This window comes from Peromyscus leucopus, chromosome 19 (assembly GCF_004664715.2).
Source record: "Peromyscus leucopus breed LL Stock chromosome 19, UCI_PerLeu_2.1, whole genome shotgun sequence".
Classification (NCBI taxonomy): domain Eukaryota; kingdom Metazoa; phylum Chordata; class Mammalia; order Rodentia; family Cricetidae; genus Peromyscus; species Peromyscus leucopus.
In genome coordinates this window covers 4,373,163-4,400,473 of record NC_051079.1, presented here as the reverse complement: position 1 = coordinate 4,400,473, position 27,311 = coordinate 4,373,163, and the positions used below count along the sequence as shown (strand labels likewise).

At 45.0% G+C, this 27,311-nt stretch overlaps 1 protein-coding gene across 1 annotated transcript in view; it reads left to right on the top strand.

The window, feature by feature from the left end:
- The window catches only part of Znf521 (zinc finger protein 521), a 288,531-nt gene extending 261,665 nt beyond the window's left edge, over positions 1 to 26,866 (top strand). The window contains 1 exon segment of the mRNA XM_028876663.2: positions 26,052 to 26,866. Within this exon segment, the coding sequence (XP_028732496.1) occupies positions 26,052 to 26,081 (30 nt within the window). The 3' untranslated portion in view covers positions 26,082 to 26,866.
- Positions 26,867 to 27,311: the final 445 nt, after the last annotated feature.

Here is a 27,311-nt window from a genome sequence, read left to right as displayed (position 1 = left end):
CCAAGGTGTTGGCTTGGGCCTTGAATGTACCCTTTACTAGATGTGTGACTGGTCTTGGTCCATGATTTCTCTGAACCTCAGATGCAATAAAAAAAAACAAACAAACTTCACCCTCAAAGGTTGTTATAAGGCAAAAATGAAATTATAGATATAAATATAAGGTATAAGACATAAAACATGCATGATTGGTTGCTTGAGTGACTCTCAGGAATAGAAGCTAAACTAGGAGTCAAATCAAGAGGCTGAGGATGTGACTCAGGAGTAGAGTACTTGCTGTCATGCACAAGGCCTTGGGTTAACCCAGGCCTCATGGAAAAGTAAGGGAAGGAAAACGAGATTCAAAGGGCATGGTGACACATGCCAGCAATCCCAGGATCACAAGTTCAAGGCCAGCCCCACAAACAGAAACTATGAAGTCACCAAGACATTCTGTCTCAAGAAAACCAAAACAAAATGGGGGGGGGGGCAACAAAGACAGGGAAACCTGGATTCTGTTCTGGAATTGTCAGTTAGAGAAACAGGACCCTTTCATTGCCTTTTGTGTCTTAAAAGGAAGAAAAAAGAGTAAGATCTGGAATATCCTCATGAGTAAATTTCTTGAACCTTGCTGGTTCCCGTGGGCAAAGTGGAGCTGCACTGGAATCTTTGATTATGGACATTACCGACAGTACTCTTTGGCTTGAAATTGGTGTGGATTTGGTTTCTACGCCCAGAGCCAAGACCAAGCACCATAGATCTACCCTGTTCTTACCCACCACTCTTCATGCCCCGGCAACAGGGTGGTTTCAGTGGTGCAAGATTTAGAGGAGCTGTATATCAGAATAGAGAATCCACAGTTTGTCTGCTCGGTTATTATTCTAAACAACGAAGTTAGATGACATTTCGGAGCTAAATGAACCCACTGAGTTACACCATAGGCAGTGAAAGCAAACTAAAGTCGCTGTTGAACATTTTATTACTTCTAAGCACTGGATCCCATCACATGTGTCTGCCAACAAGTATAGAAAATAGTCCAAGTTGTGCTTGTATCATACTAAAACAACATTACATTCCTTCTTGAAAAAAATACTGGTTTTATTGCAGCATGTGCTAAAGAGTAAACCATATGGGGCTTGGTCTTTCTGACTCTGTAAAAGATCAAAACACTCAGTTGTTCTGCTCATTAGTATGTAAAATTTGAAACAGAATGAAGTAACAGTTTGGGATGAAAGTTGTAGACATTGTGTAGGGACTGAAGCCTATCCCACATCTCAGTGCTTGCACTAGACTTCTACTTTGGTACTGTAAGGGCGGATTCCAACCTGGGGTATCTTCAGTGTCTTTCACAGAGAGAGCTCAGCACTATGGTGGTAGTGACCTGTGACCCACACTAGATCAGACACAATTAGACACATACTTCCAAAAGAGAGGTTTCCTGGAACATACAATCTTCACTCTCTTGAAGTGTATTTCTCCAGCTCTCTGAAGACTTAGTCAACTCAGAAATTTCTTGAAGGACCTTAAAGAGCTTTGGTTTGTGTGGGTTTCCATCTGTTGATATTTTATAGTAATCCATTACTTTCCCCTAACTTCCAGATTGAGAAGTGGGTTAAACATAGGGAGAATGGGCTGTCCACAGGGTGATGTCAGCACACCTCCTTGTAGCCCCTTGAGGTGAGGAGGAGAGTGTTTACACAAACAATGTCAAATGGTGTAATGAAGTAGTGTTGATCTTTCAGACACCCTACAAGGATCTAGGCAACCACAGAGGTCCCCAGGAAGTGTCATAGTAGACATTCTAGAATGTACTGCTCTCTATCCCCCTAGACACAGATGGTCCCTAGGAAACATTATGGTAGACATTCTAGAATGCACTGCTCTCTCTGTTCCCTTGGACACAGAGGTCCCCAGGAAACGTTGAGGTAGGCATTCTAGAACACACTGATCTCTCCTCTACCCTGGATCTCTGTGGCCTCATGAAGTTTCTTAAGACACTTCTGACTCATTCACTCTAATTGGGATATGAGCCAGAGGAGGTTTGCTGTGTGGTCCAGAGCTGTGGAACATGCATGTTTGTCTTGACGTCAATACCAATACTCTGCCTCTGTGTGCACCATTCCTTAAATAAGAACAGCACTGATGGGTGCTAAGAATAATTGTTGCAAATCTGAGATGAAATATTGACTTTATATTCAGTATTTTGGAAAGCTGTAATCCAGCCATGGGAATATCTAAAGGTCTGTTTTCTAAAAAGCTCAGTAATAGCACTGGCTCTAGTTTCAGCAACACTGAGAGAAATGGATCAAGTTGACTTTCTTTATTTTGACAGTTTCTTTACTATTACATTTGGACCCTAGAAGTTCATGTACCTATTCTTTCAGTACCCACATTACCTTTGAAAGTGAAATTCATGTGGTTTTAAAATACTGATTAATATCCTGTAGAGAAAATAAATAGAAAACAGAGTTCTTTTCATTGCTAGGATGCAGGAAAATTGAACTGATTAAGGTTACAGTAGAAAATACTATCACAAAAATAACAGAATGGAAAGATTCAGCTAATTTATCAGCTGCTGTCCTTTGTACCCTTTTATGTAAAAAAAAAAAAATTAAATTTTAAGGCACTAGAACTCACCTACTTGTTTACACCATTAAAGTTCAGAAGGGACATTGCACAGGAGAGCATGAAATTAAATCTCCAAGAGCTGAAATTATGTACGAGATCTTAAAGCATTCAAGTTATCTGCCTCTTACTTTGGGGTGAGAAGAATGGGGTAAGCATAGAATAAACATCCTAAACTGCTCAGCAGCACCACTGTGGCATATCCTTCAATGATGCGGACATGATCTTATGACATTTTCTTCACTAGTTCACAGGTAAAATATGAAAACAGTTTTTGTGTACTTGTTGGATATAAAGTCTACCTCTCTGTATGTGTTTACACATGTATATATGTGTGTGTTTCCTATATGTGTGAATAGATGGGTAGATAACTGACAGAGGAAGCGATGTTAAGGAATGTTACCACGTTTTTGTGTGAGAATGCAATTACATAGACATGTATGTATATAAATGCAAATATATATGGGGTGTTCTTTCACTGCATTGCATACAAAACCAATCCATATTTAGGTGATTCCTCCTACGCTGCCCCTCTTCAGGAGAGTGAGCACTCAGTCTTATTATTTGAACATCTTTGGTTGTCACTATGTTTAGTCAGGCAGTCCGAACCCTCTTTCTGTGGAATACCCCATGTAGGACAGGGACATACACTATTTGTTAGGGTGCGGCCCTCATCTCCAGTCAACTCTGTAACTTTGCTGACCCAAAGTCCGGAGATATAGGTGTATAGTGTTTCGTTCTTACTGGGATAGTATCTTTGCGTTTTCCTGGAGGATTCCCATCCACCCACACGTACAGACTCTTGTGAGAAAACCTGATGTATTAGGCAAGGCATGCGGCAAGAAAGCTAAGGTGTTTGGGAATAAAAGCCCATTATTTCAACAAATAGAACTTTATATTATTTGGAAAATAAATGAATGTGTTCAGGGTTTCACATGTTTCCCTAATAGACCACAGGGTTGTTGTTTTTTTAAGCAGAATTTATGGGGCTAGAGAGATGGTTCAGCTGTTAAGAGCAGTTGCTGCTCCTGCAAGAGGGCTTGAGTTTGGTTCTCAGCACCCATGTCAGGCAGCTCCCAGCTCCCTGTATATAACTCCCGCTTCAGGAGACGTGATATCCTCTTCCGGCTTCACAAGCCTCCACATGAATGTGTGCATATGTGAGTGCCTGTGTGCACTCACATACACACACACACACACACACACACACACACACACACACACACTACACACATGCAAATAATTAAAATAGTAAAATAAATCCTCAAGGCAGAACATAGGGCTGCCGCTTTAAGAGAGCATGATGTGGTCAAGAATAATATCCTTCAATGCACATTTGTATCCAAAGTGGTTTGTGCGGTGGTGAGCATCTTAAAGATCTGTCAAATGGGTCCACTTTTTACAGCACAGCAGTCATTCTTCAGTTGACAGATCTGGAACACCTGCAATTGAGTGGCCGTGTTAGCCATCCTCTCCCTCCTGGCTTCTGAGGAAGTCAGCCATCATGGAGGGATTTAATGGATTCTTGCAGTGGGGTAGAACAGATTGGCCTACCTGAGCTTAGACTCTGAGAAGCTGGCATTTCGGCCCCTTTTGCATCCAGACTGTTTTGTTATTTCATCTCTCTCTTCATTACATCGTAGCAAATGCTGTGACTCCACATTGAGAATGCAGTAGTCACCAGGCGGTGGTGGTGCACGCCTTTAATCCCAGCACTCGGGAGGCAGAGGCAGGCAGATCTCTGTGAGTTCAAGGCCAGCCTGGTCTCCAAAGCGAGTTCCAGGAAAGGCGCAAAGCTACACAGAGAAACCCTGTCTCAGAAAAAAAAAAAGAGTGAGAGAGGGAATACAGTAGTCATCTGGCGTTGGGGGGATGGAGTGTTATTCCAGACATCACTGTCGTTTACATTTGTCAATGTCTCTGCAGCTGTTTGATTTCCCCCTCAAATCACTTTTCCAGCATGTCACCTGATTTTGATGCATATTTTTCACGCCACAGTTTTACTAGTGCTTGAGGTTTATGGTCACACTTCTGAGAGAAAAATGAATTGCTGTGTATGAGCAGGGACGCACAGGACAAGGACAGCTCTGAAATGTGGCTCACTGGGTCCCTTGCTAACTGGCTCTCGGCTGGCCTTTCAGTATAGGTGCTGCAATTATGTGCTTCGGATTATCGAATTATGTGCATTGAGGCATTCAGGGGTCCTTTGTCAATAGTCAGAATCACAAGTACACTGTCCCAGGGATGTTATTAGGTTGGGGGGAGTTAAAAATACGCATAAAAACATATTTCCGTATCTTACATGTGCCATGATGCCAATCATGCTGTGAGATACCAAAAATAATTCAAAATATATTTCCATTCAACTTTCAGAGGTATGATATAGGTAAATTACTCTTATATGAGATGCTATGTAATCTGTTGTTAGGACGATTCCAGCAGAGGGCATTGTACTCTCCAGCCCGGAAGTCCGGGGAGGGACCTTCCCTGGGTTGGTAAGAAAGACGGACATCAGACAGCCCTTGACCAGTGCTTCCCTGGCATCCTACATTTCTAGCATTGACCCAAGAGAGCAAAGTCAAGATCGGCCACTTTCTAGAAATAAAATCTCCATCCTAGAGATCAGACACTCCCTCCATTTTCTCAGTTTGCTGGCATGATTTTTCAGTCAGTCATGCCTTGACTTATTGATAAGCTTATTTCATCTTTATCCTTATCTTGCATTAGGTCTTGGTTTGCTGTTTTTAGCATCTGACTGTACAAGCTGGCTTCCAGGGGTCTTATTTCTAAGCACTGTGCCAGCTCCCTCCAATTAAGGTCAAGACAGAGGGTTGTTTCTCTTGCCTCTTCACAGACAGCAAGGTGGAAAGTGGGTGTGGTTGTCATGTTCCCTTCCAACTGACCCTGAAATCCCTCCACAAACAGGAAGAAGGGAAACTGCAGCAAATCCAAATTGAACGCTTGGAAAACTGTTTGCCCCCCCCCCAAGCCCATCTTCTCACAGGTCTTCTATGTGATTCAAGTGCTTCACTTTTATTTCTCATAGACATTAAAGTTTCTGTCATTATCCCCACTCAAACTATAAAAGTCGTAATCCCAACCTGCCTTGCCTAATCTCAGAGGACCTTCCTTTGAGGCCCCAGATGGAACGTTTGCGCCTCACTCTGTCTAGACCTGGCACATCCGGTTCTGTAACAGTCCCTCAGGAGGATAGTCTGGGAAGGACCGTCATCCCTCCCCTTCCTTCTTTACTGGCCTGCACCCCTCGGCGCCATGGTTCTTTAGCACCACAGAGTCTCTGCATAGCTCCTGGTCAGCCCTTAAACATATCAGGAAGACGCCAAGATTTGCAAGCGTATAAATTGTGTCAAATGAGTGCATGATTCTGGAACTGGCCCATTACATACATCGCTTCATTTCTTTGCTTTGTGGGTCTGTGGGGCTTTGGAAGCAAATTGGTACTACGGCAACTTCCACTTAATTTGCTCAGTGGTTAAATTGATCTATCTCTTTTATTTGATCGGATCTCTAGGAACCGAATCATTTGCATTGATTTATTGATTGGTGCTGTGTTTTCACCATTAGTTTTGATCACTTTCAGCTGTTAATATTGGATAATTCAATCAGGATTGATTGGCCTTACCAGTGAAGGCAGAGAGTTAATCAGGTCAGACCCAGAAATGGGGCATAGGTAATCTAACCTTGGTGTGACTGTTACATTGTTATATAGAATACTATATATCCACCCCTGCCGCGAGTGCTGGGGATTTTCTGGAATAAAGAGAAAAGTTTGTAGTTATCTCACATTCACAATGCATCATAAAGTGAGGTCGTTTTATTTTGTTTTTAATAAAACTACATCTAGAAATTAAGCAAGCATGCAAAAAGATAAGTGTAGTTGTCGCAGTGAACTCATTTGGACTAAAAGCATTTTCAATTACCCATTTTGTCCCGACAAATGTCTAATCTGTGTGTGCATGCTTGGAGGCACAACCTGGGTTCACCCATTTCTAAGTCTGGCCCTCACTGCTCCACCGTGTGTCCTGGTAGTCAGACCTCCAAGAGCCAAGTGGTTAATGTGACCGGAATCAGGGCAGCGGGGTAATTGCAGTAAGCAGAAAACACTTGATTTGCATCTGAATAGTTTCTACTACTCCCCCCCCCAGCTCAGTTTTCAGAAATTCTCCATCCATTAATTTCTTGATGTTCATATAGATGGCTGCGCTTCACTATTAAAAAGGGGAGCACCACCTCTTCGTTCTCAGTCCGGCTTCCTCCTCCAACAGCCCTGTTGTAAGCAAGCTGCCATTACATTATTTTTTGTCTGGCCCAGAGTTGACGACAGATGGCCATCTCTGAACTGCCATCAGCTCGACTTTATGGAGCATCCAGCTAGGGCGTCCCGACAGCCCTGTGGCCAGTTCTGCAGCCCCCCCTCCCCACCCCCTGGAAGTGTTTGTCACCTCTGCCACAGGCTGCCTTGGCTGGGCCTTTCTGGCCCTGTGGTCTTCCGCATCGTGGCCAAGGCAGCCTGCTGCCACACCACAGGCAGATCTGCCTCCATTAGGAACAAGAGACTACAGAACAGGAGCTTCTGCCTGGGCACCTTTGTAGTCAGATCCATTGGAACAGTCTGGAAACCCAAATGTCTAGAACATTCTGCAGTCCAGACAGGCTCACGGAATTCCTGCATGTGTTCCTGTTTTAGATGTTTGCTGTGCGCGTGGGTCGATTCCTCACATTAGCAGAGACTAAGTGCCAGGAATAAACCTTGGTGTTTACAAACTTCCGTCTGACTATTGGAAAACACCACATCTAGACCCAACTGTTGTGACAATTAGGGAAAGAGAGATGACAATCACAGACTTGAACTATCAATCCCCTGAAATGAGCAGAGAATCCAGGCCAGCATCTTCCAGATCCCTCGAGGTGATGATCCTCGCACTGCCGCCCAGCAATGAGCTGTTCTGAGCATTTGGAGAAAGATTGATAGGCTACCCTTGGTCGGGTTTGCTAAGGCAAGGCAGCTTCAGAGCCAGCGTGTATTTTAAGAGGACTTCACATTTGTACCCTTTATTGTTATATTTGCAGCGAATCTACAGCTCGTAACAGGCTGTGCCCTGCAGCTATGAAGGAGTAAGTTCCCCTTATTGGAGGGAAATCGGTGTTCTGTAAAAGCCTGAGACGGGCGGGGGAGATGAATGGTGCTTAAAAGCACGGCGGCTCGCGGTGCTGTCATTTGGAGCAGCAACTCTCTAAACGAGAGTGAAAAGCAGGGTAAAGGAGTCCTTTTTCTAAAGCAGTGAAATTCCAAACTGCCTAAAATAACAGGTCTCCTTCATTGATTACTTCGCTGAATAAGCAGGGGAAGCGCTTAGGAGGCAGGAAGGGCTTCTGCATAGGAGAGGAAAGCCTGGGAAGGGAAGGCATCTTCTCTGCCTCCTGGCTGGGGGCTGGGGGCGGGGCTGTCATCCTCTTCCTCACACAGCCCCCTCCTGCATGGAGGCAACTCCTCAGCTAGGCCGCCAGAGCCCATCCTCCTTCCCAGGAAACCTGACTCGGCCGGCCATCAAAGGCTTCCTGTTCTCTATCAACAAAGCTTAATTTCATAATTGACCACCCCACACCCTGGGTACATCTGCTAAGCCTGTGTGCCTTCTACACATATAAAAGGAGACTCGCTGCCATTAAATATCATCAGTGTGCTGGGCGATGCTTGGAGTTTATAAGGGTGAAAGGTCACTGTGCAGGAAAATGGAACAGTATATTTGCTGTGAGACAGGCACCGAGACCTCACTCCCGTACTCAGTTATAATTCATGACGCTGCTGGTGGGAAGCCCTTTTCCTCTGTGGAGTTAAGGCATCTGCAGTGAAGCCTGCTGAGAGCACCCTGTGTCCCGACCACCATCTGTGCACTCACGTCCAAGCAAGGAGAGAGAGAGAGAGAGAGAGAGAGAGAGAGAGAGAGAGAGAGAGAGACAGCCTCTCCCCTCTCCCTCCCTCCCATACTATCTCCTGGTGTTAATACTGTCCAGTTGTTACTGATTTGTGAAGGTAGTTCTCCAAAACAGAACAGGGCTCTTGCCTGGCTGAACACAGAGGTGGGCAGGATGACCTGGTGATGTCAAGACAGAGAAGCAGTAATGCCTTAAGACCATGGCTGACTTGGAGCCCAAAATTACTGTCAATCACTATCTAGTAAGGGGTAACCTCAACAACCTGGGAGCCCAGAGATGCAGTACAGGCGGCCAGAGCAACCCAAGTTCATCCTGTCCCCGAGCAGCCTTGAGGTTCTGCAGTGGGGATTGACTGAGTGGTTCTGAGAAGTGCCTCCTGCTCTCTCCGTGGACCGACCAGCTAGTGGCATGAATGTGGTCCCAGCCCCACATAGGGAGCGTGTCTGTGATGACACGCCACCCCTTCTTCAGGTCCAACACTGACTACCTTGGGGCTACCTGGACCTCAGTTCAAAGGATGTCACTGAAAATAGCTGTGGTGAGCAGAGTGCTGCAAGCTAGGTTCTGAAGTGGTTGGAGCAGAGAAGTCCTGAGCCCCGAGCCTGCAGGCCATGCTTGCACACGTCCCTGCTCGCCCTGCTTCTCCTGGAAGCCCAGAGGTAAAGAGACAGGGGAGGAGGGAGTGTGGATTCAAATATCTGAACCTAGACCTGCTTGTTGCTGGGTGATCCCAGATTAATCTGTGAGGCTTCCTGATCCTGTGCCATCAACACGATCCACTGTTACACTCCCCTTTCAAGGGTCTGGAAAACCAGCGTGTGATTTAACAGGTAGGATGCCATAGGGGACCTACTGTGTTATAGACTCCAGAATCGTTTCAGGAAGCTCAGACTCCAGTTAATTTCAGAGGCTTTGGAAGGGCCAAGGCAAGGTCAGAGGTCATCCATGAAGACAGTAGCACCCGGGGGCCACCATGCGAGTAATTGGCTGGCCGTTCCTATCTGCTGTGGGGTGGTATCTGTCACATCACCTCCTCCACCCTCCCAAGGAAAAAGTAGGGCAGGAGTGGCTGGGCTCTCCAGCTAGGTTTTCTTGGGTGAAAGATCACTTTGAGATGACACAGGCGAGTAGTCAGCCTGAATTCCTGGTTGGTATTTTATTAATTTTGCACCAGGATAAATCCTGAAATTCTGACAAACTCCATGACAGGTGAAATTCCTTCTTGCAGAATCTTCTCAGCGAGAGGCTGCTCATTTCGTTCTGTTCTGAGGCAGGCAACAGGAGGGCAGCTTTATAATCAGCCCTCAAAGGACCCCCAGCCGCCCCAGAGTCTCGGACTGATTGAATAACTCCTGGGCCTCTTCCCCTAGGCCTCCATCAGCGGGGGTCCTGTGGAAAGCAATCTCCCGCAGACTGGCACTGAAGTGAGCTTTAAACCACCATTTTCTGCTCTCCAGAGGAGCCTGGAGTACTAAAAGATAGATGGACTGCAGATATTTTATGAGAAACTGTCAGAAGAAGAGCAGAGTAAATGTTTTTTTCTTCTTCTTTGAGTCACACACTACATCACTGTTGAATTTCTCCCAGCATCCTTTTACATTTAAAGTAAGAAATTAATTGGTTGCTAACCTTTCATTCCCCTTTTCCCTCTTCTTCGTTGTCTTCCTCCTCCTAGGGTTTTTTTCCCCCTTAAATATTCACACAGAGGCCCTTTGCTTAACCACACTTGTAGAAAATCAGTACCATTTGCAATGAAATATTTATAATGACAGAATGAAAAATTGGATTCATTTTCTGGACTGCAGCCGCACGAACAGTCTGCAACTTTGCCCGAGCATCGTTGCACATCCCTCCTTCCTCCCTTTCACAGAAGTCATTTCCAAAACACACCACACGAACGTTTACCTGTGTGCGGGAGGGGTGCCCACCAACGCACAGAGCCTGGCTTCACTCCTCAGAAACCACAGGGAGGGGGGAGAGCATGTTCGCGTCCGTGCTGCTACAGGGAGAGATCACGCGAGTCCATGTGGCCCAGAAAGAGGAGCAGAGGACTCGAACTCCCGTCAGAAGGAAGAGTAGCAAGAAGTTTACAAGATCTGGGGAAGGAACAGTGGGGCCGAACTGTGTGGCACAACATGAATAACAGTAAGCCCTGATGTCTTATTTTAGGGCAGATTTACAAGGGACCGAGGGACATGGACAGACAGCACCTAGCTCCTTTTTTCCCCTTTTTAGGGTTGGCTCTGACCCCACTTCTCCAGGTGACCCTGTCACTTAGAGCTGATTGCTCACAGATCTGGGGTTGATCCTTTGCATTTGTCCCTGGGACCAGGGACAAGGCCTTTGTTAGGACAGCCCAGGACTGCCTTGTGAGCCTGCCGTCCCCACCTGCGCTACCCTGAATGGGAAACAGGTGCCGTTCACTCGGTTTTCAGTATCCCGCTGGAAGTGTGGCGAGCAGCCTGGGAAGTGAATCCCAGGTTTCCAAGTAAGTCTTGACTGCATGCACAGTGTGGACTCACTTAGCTGTCCCCCAGCCTCCACTGCAAGGTACAGCAAGGGACTACACCCCTTCCAGGGAATCCTCCCAGGCCTCCAGCTCAGCCCTCTAGGTTAACCTTGAATTCATTCTGTTTGGAACACCGGGCTTAATTAGTTAGCAGTGTTTTATTTTGATGGTTTTCCACAAGTGAAAACAGTTTCTAGTTTCAAAACATGAATAAAAACAGCTGCGAATTGAGATCTTCAAGGTTTCGGGCCCTGGATTTGCCTCATCATGCATCAATGGCTCCCTAAGATCAATAATCCATATTTTATTATATAATAAAGGCTGTCTGTAATTGAATTACCTCACTCACTCCATCCGATTAGCTCCAGTTCATTCGTGGAGAGGACAAAAAGAATGCCCACGTACCTCGAAAGATTGTATGATTTGGATGTAAAGAATCCGAGAATTTGTTTCAGTATTTGTTTCTCCAGGGGTGGTGTGACTCACAGCTCCTGTGTGTGGGGGTATGGTAGCGCTAAGTTTTCACATCCGTCTGTCTGTCTGTCTATCTGTCAGCCAACCTGACATGGCTACCCTACCACAGGTCTCCCTTCCGGCCAAGACCAAGGCTCCCTCTCTAAAGTTCTGAAAGACATTGAGCCGGTCTTGTTTGGGGCTTTGTTTTGTTTTCCTTTAGTGATCCTTGCAGAAGTATAGTTGTGTTCCCTAAGGCCAGTTCCTCTTATCCATCCGTAGACTGTCATTTGGGGGCCTTTGTGAACCCTTACTCTATCCTCTTCGAAGCAAAATTTAGCACCAGTTTAATAAGAACCCTGAACGGGAAAAGAGAAGTGCCATTCATTCCTGGGCTCCCTCAGGAGAGGACTGTCCAGCTCCTGGGCTCCTCCCACGCTCTCAAAGGGTGGCTGTTTCCGTGCAAGCTGTGAGATTTGCCTTTGCATTGCATTTCAAATGTATACATAGGACTTTGTGAAGTCTGCTGACAGTTCGGCCCCAGATGAGGTGTGCTTCAGCACAGGCGGCCATGTGGCTCTGGACTCTAGCCTGGAGTTATTTTACTGTACTGATTCCTAGAGATCTGGGGAGAAAAGAGGCTTCCTAAGAGTGTTCGGTTAGGATGCTGGTACTTTTTCCTTCCAGCACCATGCATGGATGCAGAAGTTGGTTACCCCTTAACTCTTCTTCTTCTTCTTCTTCTTCTTCTTCTTCTTCTTCTCCTCCTCCTTCTCCTCCTCCTCCTCTCCTCCTCCTCCTCCTCCTCCTCCTCCTTCTCCTCCTCCTTCTCCTTCTTCTTCAGTGCCAGGGTTAAGGGGAAGTCTTTTTTAACATCAGCTTTGCTACAACTTAAGCAAGCCTGAAATACATACCCAAGTAAATGGGAGCTGTAATCGTGGAGTGCAGAGAATCAGTCTCCTCCCAGGCCAGGCAAGGAACGTTGAACAGTGCTCATTCGTGGACTGCAGACGTATTTCTGCCTGTGACACAGCTTGCCCAGCCGCCTTGAGTGATTTCCACTGTTACTAGGCAGGCTCGCAAGAACAGCCGGCATCCTGACAGAAGAAGCCGTGCAGCCCAAGTCCTTGGTGACGGAGGACTTGCACCCGGACGCAGCCTCCCTCAGTCCCGGGCCTGTTTCTCCTCTGGTCCAGCGCCTTCTGAACTGGGACTGGTTTGCATTTGTGTTTGAAGTACCGGGCGGTTTAATGAAGTTATTCTTTTATAAATTTTGCAACACTGAAGCAAGCATGAGGGCTTTAAATTAGAATAAGTGCCACTTCTGTGTGGCAGGCTCCTTTGAGGACTGATTAGAATGAGGCCTCCCGTTGCCTGGCCCTCTATGCATGGCGCTGCGGCTCTGTGTACTTGTTTACGGCTCACCTTTGAATTTGCGTGAGTGTGCGCCATGCCTGCCGCCTGGCCCTCTGCTAGTGGAGACTGTCATTCTTCCAGGATCATGTTAAATACTTCACATTAAAGAGTGCTTTTTTTAATTATACTGCTTTATTGTAATGAATTCAAATTAACTTGGAGGAGCAAATTGTATAAGGATGTGAGGGTTATAGATTGCTCTCACCATAGTTACAGCACACCTCTGTGTGGGGGGATTAAAGGGCTGTCTCTCTGGTAGCTCAGAGTACTTGAAGGGGTGAGGAAACTGTCGCAAAGAGACCAGGAAGCAAAGCAGGAAAGGTGTCCTGAAAGTGGGAAGGCAGTGGGAAATCTCACGTGTGGGGTTCTTAAGCGACACAGGTCTCCTTGGTGGAGGGAGGTGGAGAGGTACCTCTGCCATTTTAAGACCTGAAATACCCTAGGAGAAAATGGGGGCAAGAGAGAGAATATAAACATAACGTGACAGGCTTCCACAGAGAAGAAGAAAGGCAGAGCTGGCCAGAGAGCCCAGTGGGTAAGGGTGCTTGCCGTCAGCCAAGCCTGCCGACCAGAGCAGTTCCCTCCGCGGGGAATCCACACGATGGAAGGTGAGAAGCAACTCCACCGAGCGCTCCTCTGACCCGCACGTGGGCTCCCGACACACCTGCTCTCTTCTCTTGATGCCTGTGTGAGCTCCTGATGAACAAAGATGAGTTTAGAAGACACAGAGAGGGAGCCTTCCAGAGGGGTCCTGAAGCCGTCTGCAGCAGATTAAAATAGACAGAAAAGGGGGAAGAGAGACAGGCCAGCGAGGGGACATAGCAGACCTTCCTAAACAGGAATTTTTACTTCAAGTGGAAGACAGCCTGACTTTGTACTGGGCAATGACATGTTTGCACTGTCGAGGAATTTTCTCACAATCTCAAACAAAGCCTCCTTGAGGGCTTCCTCGAGTTGTATCCCCCATCTCAGAATGTTCCAGAGGGGCAGAGAGCTCTAAAGAGGCAGTGGGACTTTCAGATGTGGGGCCCATGCATAAATATATCTCAGTTCTCTACACAGCAAATGCTTGCTAAGGCGTGGAGGTGTGAACGGGCACACCTGATCCCAGGGTGTGGCTGGTGTTCAACACTGTTGAATGATATCAATCAATGCGCCAAATTTTGACCTAGCAGACAATTATTCGGTTGACAATGATAGGCAAAGGTTCTCTGTTATCTTTAATGAATTGTAATGTGTTTGACTCATGCCTGGAGAATGTGACCATGAGATAATTAAAAACAAACATGGCTGGGCAGAGGCCGTCCTGGTAAGAGCACTTGCTGTGCTAGCCTGATGGCCTGAGTTCAGATCCTCCACACCCGTGTTAAAGCTGGGTACATACCTGTGCACCTGTAACCCCTGTGTGGGATTGCGGAGATTGGAGGATCACCTGGGGCTGCGGGCCTCACAGCCTGACTGAAAAGAATGGGGTGCTCCTGGGTCAGGGAGAGGCTGTCTCAAAGGAATAGGGCAGAGAGTCCAAAAGCAGAGCCCCTAATATCCCTCTCTGATTTCTGCGCACACGCGCACACACACACACACACACACGCACACACACACACACACACACACACACACACACACACACACGGGGTGGGGGATGACTTCCTCCAAGTTCAGTGAATTCCATTTTTATAATTATTGGAATTCAGTTGAGAGGGACCCCTGTCCTGTCTGGTTGAAAGGCAGAAAGAGGCGCGGCTCCTTCTCCTCACAAAGGTTGCCCTTTGAATATAAATCACAAGTGCCGGGTGCCTTTCCCATTCTAATCAGATGACCTTTTGAGTCTGATGGACCAGAGTTTAAATCCTAAGGCTGCCAGTCAGTTTTTAAATCAATGCCTGGCTCCCACACCCTTCAGTTCCCAACTAAATCACAGTGGATCCCACACACAGGAGTACTGCAAACAGCAGGCGGGACCTCATCGCAGCTGCCGCAGGACAGCCCAACTCCATGAAAGATCTTGAGTAAGTCTGCAGTGGTGCTGCATCCCTTTAATCCCAGCACTCGGGAGGCAGAGGCAGGTGGATCTCGATGAGTTCCAGACCAGCCTGGTCTACAAAGTGAGTTACAGAACAGCCAAGGCAGTTACACAGAGAAACCCTGTCTCAAAAAAACCTAAAACAATAACAAAAACAAGCAAACAAACTAAAAGATCTTGAGCCAAGGAGAGTGACTAGGATTTATTTCACTAAGTTCCCTTTAAAAAATTAAAATTAAAAACAATCCTTCCAGGATTCAAAATGGAAGAAGAGGAGGGAGCCACCTATCTGTACTGCCTATAAGAGGGTGTTTCTAGCAATATCATTCTAAGCAGCCATTATTTGTTGCTAATTACTACACAAGCCTGTTAATGTTTAGCAGAAGTTTGTTTAATTGTGTTTGTCTGGGAAGAGATGCCTGAATATAGCTTTAGCGTGGAGAATCAGTGGTGTGCACCCCAGAGCCTGGCAGAAAGGAAATTTGTATTCGCCCAAGATTAACACAGCAGCGTCAGACAAGCCTTTCCTTTCCCCTCTTCCTTGCGCAGAGTTATTTATCTTTAAGGTATTAAAATTAAGGCACGAAGAAGGGGCACTGTTCACGGATGTAGAATTGGAAGGAGGTCATTCTTAAGCTTGTTTACAGATGTTCTGGTTTAGAAAGCACCAGTGTGATAAATTAAACATTACAGTGGAAAAAACTAAGGCCTAGCAACAACTGGCGCCTGGACACATCTGCCTGGGAAGAGCTGAGTTAATCCCTGAATATCATGTGAGACAGTATTGCCTGTCAAAGCCTTCTGCCCCCAGCACACTGAGACTACAGTTCCGGGTCTGGGGCCGAATCATGACCTGGCCCTCTCCGTTCAACTCTGTACAGTATGACTGCAATTTACTATTGGCTCCTTGCAGTTAAGCAGGTCGCTCAATTTGTTGATTGATTGTAAAAAAAAAAAAAAGAAAAATCAACTTCATACTTTTAACATATTTCCCAGTGGCCACTTTACTTCATTGAGCCTGTTCTTCCAATCTGGAACTTTCTGTGAATCTCAATGCAGACTGTTGTGAGTTCCACAGGGGAAAATTTCTTTCTTTCTTCTTCTTTTTTTTTTTTTTTTAATGTTTTATTGTGTTATGTCATAGAGACAGAGAAACAGAGACAGACAGAAAGGTACTTCCATGCCACAGTGCATATTTGGCGGTCAGAGAGTAACCTAGGGTATTGGTTCTTGCCTGCTGCCTTGTTCATTTGAGATGGCCCTGGGGGGCACAGACATGTGCCAGCACAGCTGGGCTCTGCAGAGGTTGGGGTATTGAACTTAAGAACTGACACTTGGAAGGCATGCATTTACCCCCAAGATATCAATATCTTCAGCCTCCAAAGAGGAGAATTTTCAAGTCTTTCCAGTGTGCAAAACAGTTAGAAATATGCTTAAAGCCGAAATTTTACTATTCTTTCTAAGGTCTTCCTGGAAAAAGGAATTGTTACCATATTAACATTGCTCATGTGTAGCCCAGCAATATAATTTGGCCTTTTGAAGTGACTTGTTTTATTTCTCTATACTGTTTAATTGTCAAAATACTGGGAATTATATGTTCCCACTTAGAAGTTGCATTATTTAAATAATTAGTCTTCGCTTCTGAAGACTCACATTAAACTAAGGCCCAGGTAATTAACTGAGTATTCTTGCTACATTATAAACCACTGTGAAATTTCCCAGATGGTTGAATATTGCTGTTTGTTTGTTCGTTTTGTTTGTTTGTTTTAAAGAAAGGGCAAAATGTGAGCTCATGCAGTAATCCCAGAACTTGGGAGGCAGAGGCAGGAAGATCAGTGTATCATCTCAGCTAAATAGTAAGTTTGAGACCAGCCTGAGTTACATGAGACCCTTTCTGAAAGCAAACAAAAAAATTATAATTTGTTGAACATAGCCTTTTCCAAACTGATGCCTCCCCTGTCTGCATGACCTTCACGAATCTTCAGCCCACCAGATCCTGTAATATCTACGAGACTTGTCTTCTGCCCCATGGCACTCAGTTTTGCCTGAGTTCCTGCCCTCCTTACTTCCTCCAGCTCCAGGCACGTGTGGATTCTCTAAGTTGGCTTACAGCCCCTCACAGAAGGCAGAGGGTCCTTGTTCTGTTCCCTTTGAACCCTGTCTCTCCTGGTAGATGGTATGAACTATGGCCAGGAACATCCTTCATCTCAATAGAGATGCCCACCCAACACTGTCTCTTTGGTCCTCCCCAATTAGGAAACTACACTTTTATTTCTATACTATATTATATCCAGATACAATCATTCCGACCTGTAAACATAGACCAGCAAATTGGTAGTGGTGCCTCTGGGGTTCTTTCCAAGTAGACATTCATTTCCACACCCTAAATAGTAACTTTCAGAGCTTAATTTCTGAGTCACTTTGGACCCTGTTACAATGTGAACATCCTGAGCACTATTGTTTCCTTGACCTGAGGTGGACCATCCTTGGATGGAGAGTAAGTAGATGAGTGAGTGGACATTTCTGGAGCGATTTGGTTCTACCCACAAAAAAGGCAACTTATATCTCCAAGGACCCTCTGCAGAATTTCTGGATAATTGCCCACATTCATCCTGTGACGTTATTTTTAAAAGCCATGCAGTACAGTCCTGTGTAGTATCTATGTGTCTCTTTGTAGGACACAAATTATTTTTGTAAGGTGGCAGACATATCTCACAGACTGACTAGCACACTCTAGCACCATGTGGCAAACTCAGTCTGTTTCCAATACAGAAATAATCAAAACCTCCAACTTGATCACAACTCATAAGCCTGTCCGTGCAAAGACGGGTCATCAGCAGGGACGCCTAGTGGCCTCTGCTCCACACTGCAGCCAGGTATGTCCAGCCTGTGGCCTGTGGGTCACACCAGGGAAGGTTAGCGATGCATGCAGACCAATACAAGATCAAAAATGTAAAACATTATGGAATTTTCTTGTGATTCTGTTTTTGTGACTTGATTGTGTGGTTCTCAAGCATGAGCTTTATAGCGATGACAGCTCCCCTCATGGTATCTGACACACCATAGACCAGCATTTCTCTATTTCTCCTTTGCCTGTGGACCAGTTCTTTCTTGTTGAAACTTAAAAATAATTCAATACTAAATTTTCCTTACCTCCAACCCTTCACTTATTCATGCACAAATGTTTTCCAAGTACCATAAGGCAGCGGTTCCCAACTAAGAGTGATTTGTCTCACCAGAGGATATGTGGTAATGTCTGGGGATCCACGTTACAGTAGAGACCAATACACCTCCTATAGTGCCCAGGAAAACCACAGCTTTCTATCACCTGATGTCAGCAAAGCTGAGTCTGGGAAACCTGTAGTAAGGCAAGCCCATGTTCATCTTTTGGAATCCTCTGCACCTGCATGCTGTTCTTTGAAATCCAGTGCAGGAATGGCATCTGTTTTCCACAGCAGTCAGAAAGAGTACACTGCATGCATCCCCTCCAGCGGTTCCCTCCAGCTTCCTGTTCTGTACAACAGTCAGAAAGAACACACTGCGTCCCCTCCAGGGGTTCCCTCCAGCTTCCTGTTCTGTACAACTGTCAGAAAGAGCACACTGCATTCCCCCCTCCAGCGGTTCCCTCCAGCTTCCTGGTCACATGTCTGGGTGCCAGCTCATGAACTTACTGTTCGTGCATACAGTAGAATCAGCACAATTTATGCTTTCTAGGTTCATCAACACTGACATCCAAAGACAGACCAGCACTGTGCCCTTCAGTAGGTTTTAACGGAATGCTAACTCTTTCCCTATGAAAAATACAATAGAAACTTTAATGCCAGAATTGTTTGAAAAACTAGCCTAAAGTTTATAAAACAATTCTCTCCTTGTGGGGGAAACAAACTCTAGTGTGACTGTCTTTTTCTGTCTGTCATAGCATATATTTTTCTGGTGATTCCATTTCACTTTTGTTTTAATATATAACTTAATGTCACCCAGAAAGTGCTCTGAGATGTCAAACCCATATGAACTGTTAATGTCAAAAGAAAATGCATCAGTGTCTCTGAAAGTTCATGGTGATGACAGGGCCATATGAATACAATAAAGAGGGAAATTCCGTGGCTGCACACATGATCAGAAATGCAAAGTCTGTGGCCTTAGAGAGCAGATGCAGATCACGATAGGTGGGTTCTATGCTACAATGGAAGAGTTCTAGTGAACTTCACATGTGAAAATCATGTTCCTGGACATAGGAAATCTACTATATATGCACATTGGTTGTCATTTTTACTTTCTGTTTCGGTCATCAAATCACTAAGGGAAAATAAGACACTGCATAAAGAACATCACGGAACATATCTCATAAAAATAGACATGTCCACAAACATGTTCCTGATGTTTCCCAGGTAGAGTCTATGAAAACATAATTGTGCAGAATTTCCCCTGACAGGACATGTAGTGACTGCTTTGCAAATGGGAATGGATGGAATGTTGGTTGATTCAGGTCTTTGATGCAATTCTTAGAACGTTCTTGTTGCTAGTGCCAGGGTTATGGCGATTCTATTCATTCAGATTTGGGGGTATGAGAACTTCTCTGATTGTGTGGACTCTGAAAGCATTTCTTTATTAACATTCCTCTCCTGTTGACCTTATTAAAATGCTTGAGGTCCACCCTTTGCCTTTGTGACTATTTTTTCCACCATCGTCCAGGGTCAATAGACCAGCAGCCTGTCATCACTCCCTGTATACACTTTCAAAACTATTTTACTACCAGAGAAGAAGTTGGAAATGAAAAAGAGAGAGGCTAAAAATGTAAAACTCTTGATTAGAAAGTATAATTTAATAGAACATGTATTGAACCAAATGTATTGATTAATGTAGAAGATATAGTACTTATATTGATTCAAACCAGAGATTTAGTACTAAAAGCTCTAAGCCAAAAAGCTGTTGCGGGTTGCTACAAAAGTCAGTTTAATGCTGTCCTTGGAATGCCTTCAGAAAGAAATTCTTCTAATGTTTGAGGACTAGGTAGAATGCCGTAGATGTCAGTCTGATCCCAGAGGGTTTGATTTTGTACTCTAATAGCTGTTACGAGCCTACATTATATCCAAGGAGTAATTTTCCTTAGAGGTGCCCAGCTCGCTTTGTGTCAATATTCTAGCATTTTAAGTCACGTACAGTATATGCTTCTGGGAACAGGGAAGGAGCCAGCCAGACTCATAATGGCCTGCATTCATTAATAAAGGCAGAGGTTTCTGTCCCTCCATTGCCCACTACAGGGAAGCCTCTTTGGCCTTCAGGGACCTCGTACAGACACATTTAAAGGAAGCTCTATTTTGAGTGGGCAGGAGATGAAATGTACGACTTGGAGGTATTTCTTAAGTCAGCTCTGTGCCCGAGCACAGGGGTGACCTTCTGGGTCAAAGAAGAAGGCAGGTCAAAAAGACTTATTATCCAGACTGTTGGAAACCAATTGCTTTTGTTTAAAAATAAATAAATAAATAATGGAAAAGCAGGGACGCTTAAAGGTGGACAGTGATGTAGAATTCAGTCTACAGCCTGGAAAGAAAGCTTGCAACCGAGTGTGAACCGGAATGTGCTTCTGAGAAAACAGAGAGCATACTGATTAGCCTCTGTGTTTACAGATAAACGGCCAACCCAAGTGATAAAAGGAAGGGTAATATAATTAGTTAATCAGGGGAGATTGATTGCGGATGTTTGTGTTCTTCAACTAAAGGGAAGAAAACCAACATGTTACCACAGCACTGTCACCATCTGGTGAGAGACACAGCCACACTTCATCTTTATATTCCTGTGGGTTTTTTTCCTGCCTTGCTTTGTTTTTAAGCTGCGATTCCATCAGTTTGGAAGCATCTCATTTAAACTGAGTCCAGCCACAGTGTAAACTGAGGGCGCAGTGGGTGAGTGGGAAGCTTCTCCTTTTCCGTCTCCTTTCTTCCTTTTCATTCTTTTTAAAATAACACGCTGATTCCCTCTTTCCTCTTAGAGCTTGTCTATATTTATGTTGGCAGAAGCATCTATAAATAGACAAGTCATGCTTTAAAGAAAAAAAAAAGATTTACATCTTTGAACCAACAGTTGTTTTTTGTTTTTGTTTTTAAACACAGCCCCCATTCCAATGTAGCTTTGAATGCTGCCACCACTGAACATTTCGGTGGTGTTCACAAAGCGTATGTCAGAGAATTGGAAAAGTAGAGACAATCTGGGGCCACCCCTTTTGGGGTGGAAATGGAATTTTTTAATCCTGAGAAAGTAGATTTCCTATCTGTACCCCCTTCAAATCTTAACTTTTATCATGGTTCTAGGTGTAGAAATTCAGATTCCCATCAAGATTTGAGGAAAATTGCATCAACTCAAAATTGCAAGGTGAACAGTTTCAGGGGATCATGGGTTTTTATTTTTATTTAAAAAAATATTTTCCTTGGAGTGCATTTAAAATAGGATTAAATCGTTTGACCAGCAAATGTGGTCAGCCCTCCTAAAGACGAGGCTGAATTAATCACTTGTTAGGATGCCAAGCCTAAAATGAGAATTCCAGTCTTATAAAATGGAAGGCATCTCACATTTTAGAAGAAATACATAGTGCTAGGGGGATTTTTAAGGCCCTCGTCTGTTTTTTAGCTTCTAAGTTTATTTCACATTTCGGGGGGTGGGGGGGAAGAAAAGAAAGAACGCACACACTCCTTCCAAACCAGGCCCTTTACAATGAAGAGCGTGTTCTCAGAACCTCACTGTTAGTGTAGCAGGCCTACACAGATCTTCTCTTAGGCTTTAAGGTATGTGTGGGTTTGATTTTTTTTTTTTAACACAAACCCCCCTCGTGTAAAACAACTGTTCATAACTGGGATTAATGGTTTTCAATTTTCAGTTCCTTAGACATGGGGTCTCCAGGAGATGGCTTTTTGCAGAGTAGAATATGGCTCTCCATGGGATTGCACAAGTTTTCCTCTCTTCCACCTCCTTTTCTGTCTTCGCCCCCCGCCTCCACCAATGTTGCTCTGATGTTCCTCTCGATTATGTAAAACACTTTGCCTTCATTGGAACAGATATTTTTTCTCATAACCTGTCATTGCATTAAAGTGCTTTGGGGACTGTGAATTGCTGTGTAAAATTGGTGAGATTACCCACTGCTTTGTTCTAGTGAAGTGGTTTCCTTCAGACCTAAAGAGCTCCAAACTCTGCGCCCGCCCGCCCGAGGTGCTGCTGGGGGAAGGCGGGCGGCAGTGGCGCTTCCTGCTTTCTGTGGGTGAGCACCGCGTCCTTGGTGTCTCAGGGCTGCCTCTGTCGTGTGGTCCACTGCCAGGGCAACGATGAGCCACGCTGCCTCCTCTCTGCTTCCAGCTTCTGCTGTCTACATTTTGTCTGTCCACTTGCTTCTTGGCAGCCTGTCCTAGCAAATGATGTCTATGATTTCTTAAAAACACAAAAATCACTGAGCACTCTCATGGAAAGATTGTTTCCCATCCAAAGGGACATCTGAAGGCCACATCTGGAGACTGTGACTTTGTGTCTGTTCTCACCCACACCTACAAGACAACTGAATGAATGTGTGCCTCAGACACACCATCCGTCCGTCTACATCAGGCTGTTTGTCCTTTCAGGGGACTTGGAATAGGGTACATGTGCAGGAAGCAGAAACATCCCAGGGATCCTCAAAGGAAATCCCTTGAGAGGGTATCAGAAACATCTGGAATTTTCTTCCCCTGACCGAACAAAAATATGCCCATTTCCCATGGACCTCTGGGGATATGCCTCCTTCCCACCATGAGAATTGCTGTCGGGGGCGGGGGCGGGGGGGGGGGGAGGCAGCCAGGAATGGAAGAGACCCTTAATTGGGCTGGAGCCAAAAAAGGGGAAATAAGTGTGATGGTATATATTGATTGTCAACTTGACAGAGTCTAGAATCGCCTAGGAGGCAAGTGCCTGGGCACACCTGTGAAGGATTATCTAGATTAGGTTAGCTTCTGGGCATGCTTATGAGGCATTATCTAGATTAGGTTAATTAAGGTGAGAAGACCCACATTAACTGTTGGCAGCACCATTCCACAGGCTAAGATCCTGGGTGCGATAAAAAGGAGAAAGCAAGCTAACCACAAGTATTCATTGCTTTCTGCCTCCTGACCGTGTAACCAGCCGATGGCATCCCGGCTGTCATAACAGACTGTCTCCACAGACTGAGAGCCAACATAAACCTTCCTGCCTTCTGCAACCTTTGTCGGGCACTTTATCCCAGCAATATGACGGTTCTAACACAGTGAAGGGGAAGGATCTTCACATGGCAGGTGTCTGTACACGATGGAACCTGGTTTCTGTTGAGGAGACACATCCATGGATTGTGACTTGGCATAAGCTTGTGTTTCCCAAGCCTGCTCTTGCCTCCTTCATGAAATTGTTTTATCTGCTTCTCTCAACCTTCAAGTCCTTGGTAGCAGTGAATTCAGTCTGTTGCAATAATGTGATTAAAATATATCCACATATATAGAAAGATGTGTAAACATTTAGTGTGATTGTTAAAAACTAGATCTGTACCTGTGTTGGTTGTGAGGAAATAAGAAAAAAAAAAAATAAGATGGGTGAGTTTGAGCCACATTAGGAAACTTAAAAATAAAATGATACAGCTAGGACAAGACCATTAAGTTATTTCTTTTTGAAACATTATTTGCAGAAAAACCAAAGTACTAAAAAGGCAGCTGCCAGCACCTCATCTTTAGCTATTAGTGTCGTGGCTTCTTGTGTTTATTTCATTTCCTAATTCTTTGTAAGTTTTTTGCTTTGTGTTTAGTTCAGACCTGTCTGTGAAACCACGTTGGACTTTGAGATAGCAACAGGAGCCGTTTAGTTTAGGGTTTTAACTTTTTAATGCTTATAAACCTCTAATCAGAGCTGTGTTGATCTTTGAGAAAACAGGAAAGTTTTTTGTTCCCATCAGTATTTTTAATATGCCTTCAGAAAAACACCTCCCAGACATATTCAAAATCAATACCCAGACAAAAGAGTTGGCATAAAAATACTTTACTCTTAAATGCACTTTGAGGCCGGTACTACTAGAGAGAAAGCCATCTTTTGAAAAGAACGGAGCAAAGGAGTTTTACATAAGGGTAGAATAAAACAAAGCTGCCTTGCTAGTGAGGTGTTTCACCGTCCTTTGCAGTCTGGGCTCCAGCCCAGTGTGTGACTTGCCAGACTCTCACTCCCCAGTTGTAACTGTTCACCACACAGTAATTGTCATGGCAGGAAGGGACCCATTCCCACTGTCCAACTCCATCAACAAAAAGCTAAATCTGAGACCCAGAAGGGGAGCTAGGACCCTCCCATGGCTCCCCACGCCCTGGCTGGTCTACCAGCCCCAGTCAGGATGTGTCAGCTACACAGCCCTTGGCCATGCAGCCTATCTCTCTGAACAGGGGGCTGGCCAGCTGTCCTCAGGGATGATAAAGGCAGGAGAGATCTCAAAAAAAAAAAGTGTTCGGTTTCAGATACTCATTTAGCTCCTCTTCACCTGTAAGGCCACATCTGAACATTTTAGTGATGTTTAAAAATTCCTCATAATATTGCCCAAAGTGTCCCATTTACATTCAGTACTCTTGCTTCAGAAGCCTCTGGAAGATCTTCGCTAGTCAGAACAAAGACCTGCATGCACACTCTTGCTTTGTTGCCTTCACCGTGGCAGGGTCCTGGATCACCTCAGTGAAAACGTCAGCTGGGCACCCCGGCCGCTGCACAGCCTCCCCTGTGCTGAGGCAGGCCTAGGGAAGTCCATGGCATTTCTGGGTTCCCTTCCGTTGCTTTTGGTCATATCACTGAATTGCCATGTGCCTTTCTTCTTTAGACCACAAGAACGATGATGAGCTCAAGGCAGAAACCATGCCTCCTCCCATATCCCATATCCAGGTCAGGTCCTCTCTCCTGAGTGCTGTGAGCTGTGTCCGGTGGGGATATCAGCATTCCGCAGGTTCTCATGAAGGAGGGAACACATGAAGGCCCAGCAGAAGGCCACAAGGCGAGCCTATAAAGACGAGTGCACCACAGGACAGAGGGCTTTGGGAAGTCAGAGAACGGAAATGTGCTTTAAGTTGGAGAAGCAGGAAGTTGTCCTGTATCAAGCTAGGCTTCAGAATTCTGATCAAAAGGAGTGAGTGGAGTGTGAATGAACTGGGCAGAACTGCTTGGGGAAGTCAGAGAGGCTCAGGCCGCCTCCAAGGCTCAGTCTCCATTCAAAACCTGGAGGCCTGAGGCCAACCTCTGCAGAAACTAGACCTTCGTTAGCACCATGCTTGGAGCTGGAGAATGGCAACACATTTTGGCTCCTCCAGCCCGTATGTTGGACCTCGGTTGGACAGGTGTCCCAGTTGCCCCCTCAAAATTTGGAAAGAAGTTATCTAGTCAATGAAAGGACATATAGTGTGCCTGGGGTGAGGAGTACCAAACTGTCTAATGCTGCCCAGGAGCCTTGGGAGAAACACTAACACCCAGGCAGGGGAGTTAAAGCAAGCTGCTGGGATCTCCTACAGAGCCACGGCATGGCCACAGGTCCAACTCCACCCTGACAAGGGTGCTGGAGGTGCTTTCCAACCTTTCGTCATTGGCTGTTAGCTCTACTCTTCAATATCCACATTTGAGGTGGGCCAGAGCCTCGACTGTCAACATTCGCCATCTAAGAGAGATTAGAGCAAAGCATGTTTCAAAAACGGGAATGATATGCAGATCAAAAAACTGTTATAACAGTGGTACCCTGGACATTGAACATGGGTTATGTTTTGATCAGTAGAGGTGGTACAGGGTGGGAGCGTATTTGGAGGAGGCATGGTAGACAGAGAAAAGGTAGGGTACTTCCAACACCTCACAGGGCATCCTGACTCTGCCTCTTTCCTCTCCTCCATAGAGGTAACAGCTTTAGTGCACCTGTACTCTACCCAGACAGTTTAGCCTATGTGAACCTCCCTGGTCCGGCATGGAATCAATGCATCCATCCATCCCTGTGCTGAAACATGACGGCTCATGTCATTGGGTACCTGCCAGCACTTACCTGTGCTCATTTCTATAGGAAGAATATCACTGAAGCTTTCTCCCTCTTTTTTTCCTCTACAGAATCATACGATGACCCAGCACAGCAGTTAGTTCAAGTACAGCCTCTCGAGGAGAAGGACTTCTGTGGCACAAAAAGGGAACATGTTTTACTCTTTGCACGAAACTTACATTGTTAATGTATATTCTTCAGAAGCATTGTATTGTATCATACAACTTGTATTATCGAAACTGTTGGATGTTCATGTGTTGGAACTTTTGAGCACCAGATAGACTCCTTGTATATAAAGTGTTGCACATGTATTATGTCGTCGATGCTAAAATGGTCTTATAAAGACGAGTGGACTTGGGCCCTATTCAGGCAAGATTTTCAAAGTGAACAAAAAGGCTTAAGAGAAAATGTTTTCAAGGAAGACAGAACTTAAAAGAACTGTTATCTTGTGACTACGGTTGGACTTCCTTTTATTTACACTTAAGCCTAGAATTTCTCTTTTGGTATATCAACGATTAAAACTCAAGACTATTTTTTATTGCTGGAGACTCTGGTGCACCGTGAAGAGACATTCTCACAGAACAGAACCCTACATCTGGATACGGCCCGTATATATGTTTGTAAGCCTTGCAGTGGGACAGGTAGCCTCGCCATATACGCAATAGTTGTTATGTAGACTGTCAAGGGGTTTTGGTTTTTTTTTTTTTTTCCTGGCTACATTTGAAGCTTTGAGTGTTCAAGGTTTTCCTTAATGATTTCACACAGCCAAATTCTTGAATCAGTTGAACTAATCTGTATGTTACTGTTCTCAATGTTTACTCTGCGGTCTGAACCTGGAGATTACTGGAATTGTTTTCCAAGAGGAAATAAATTCAGTTTACCATCAGCTATGACTGTATTTGTGTGTTTTCTTTTTCTAGTTACTCTTACCATTAAAAAAAGAAAGAAAGAAAAAGAAATCTAATTGCCTGCACCCTTGGATATGAAATCTGCTCCTAAGCAGATCCCAGGCATAGCCTCAATCATATTTAACCTTTGCACACTGGGCCAAATGCAGCCGGGAGGAGATTCATCATGCTGCATGGGAAGAAATCAAACCCAGTCTACTTGCACTGTCTTAGATCCTACCAGGTCACATTGTACTTGAGGATTCTGACATCACAGATGGATGTGATGGCTGTTTTCTGCATAATTTGCAGCCCAATTCATGTCATGCTGTGCAAATCTGAACTCGTGGTGGATGGCTGCAATTTGCGCGGCTGTTTGGCTTATGTGTACTTAAGGAGCAGCATTGTTCAGAAGACAAAGCACAGAACAGCAAGTCAGAGGGC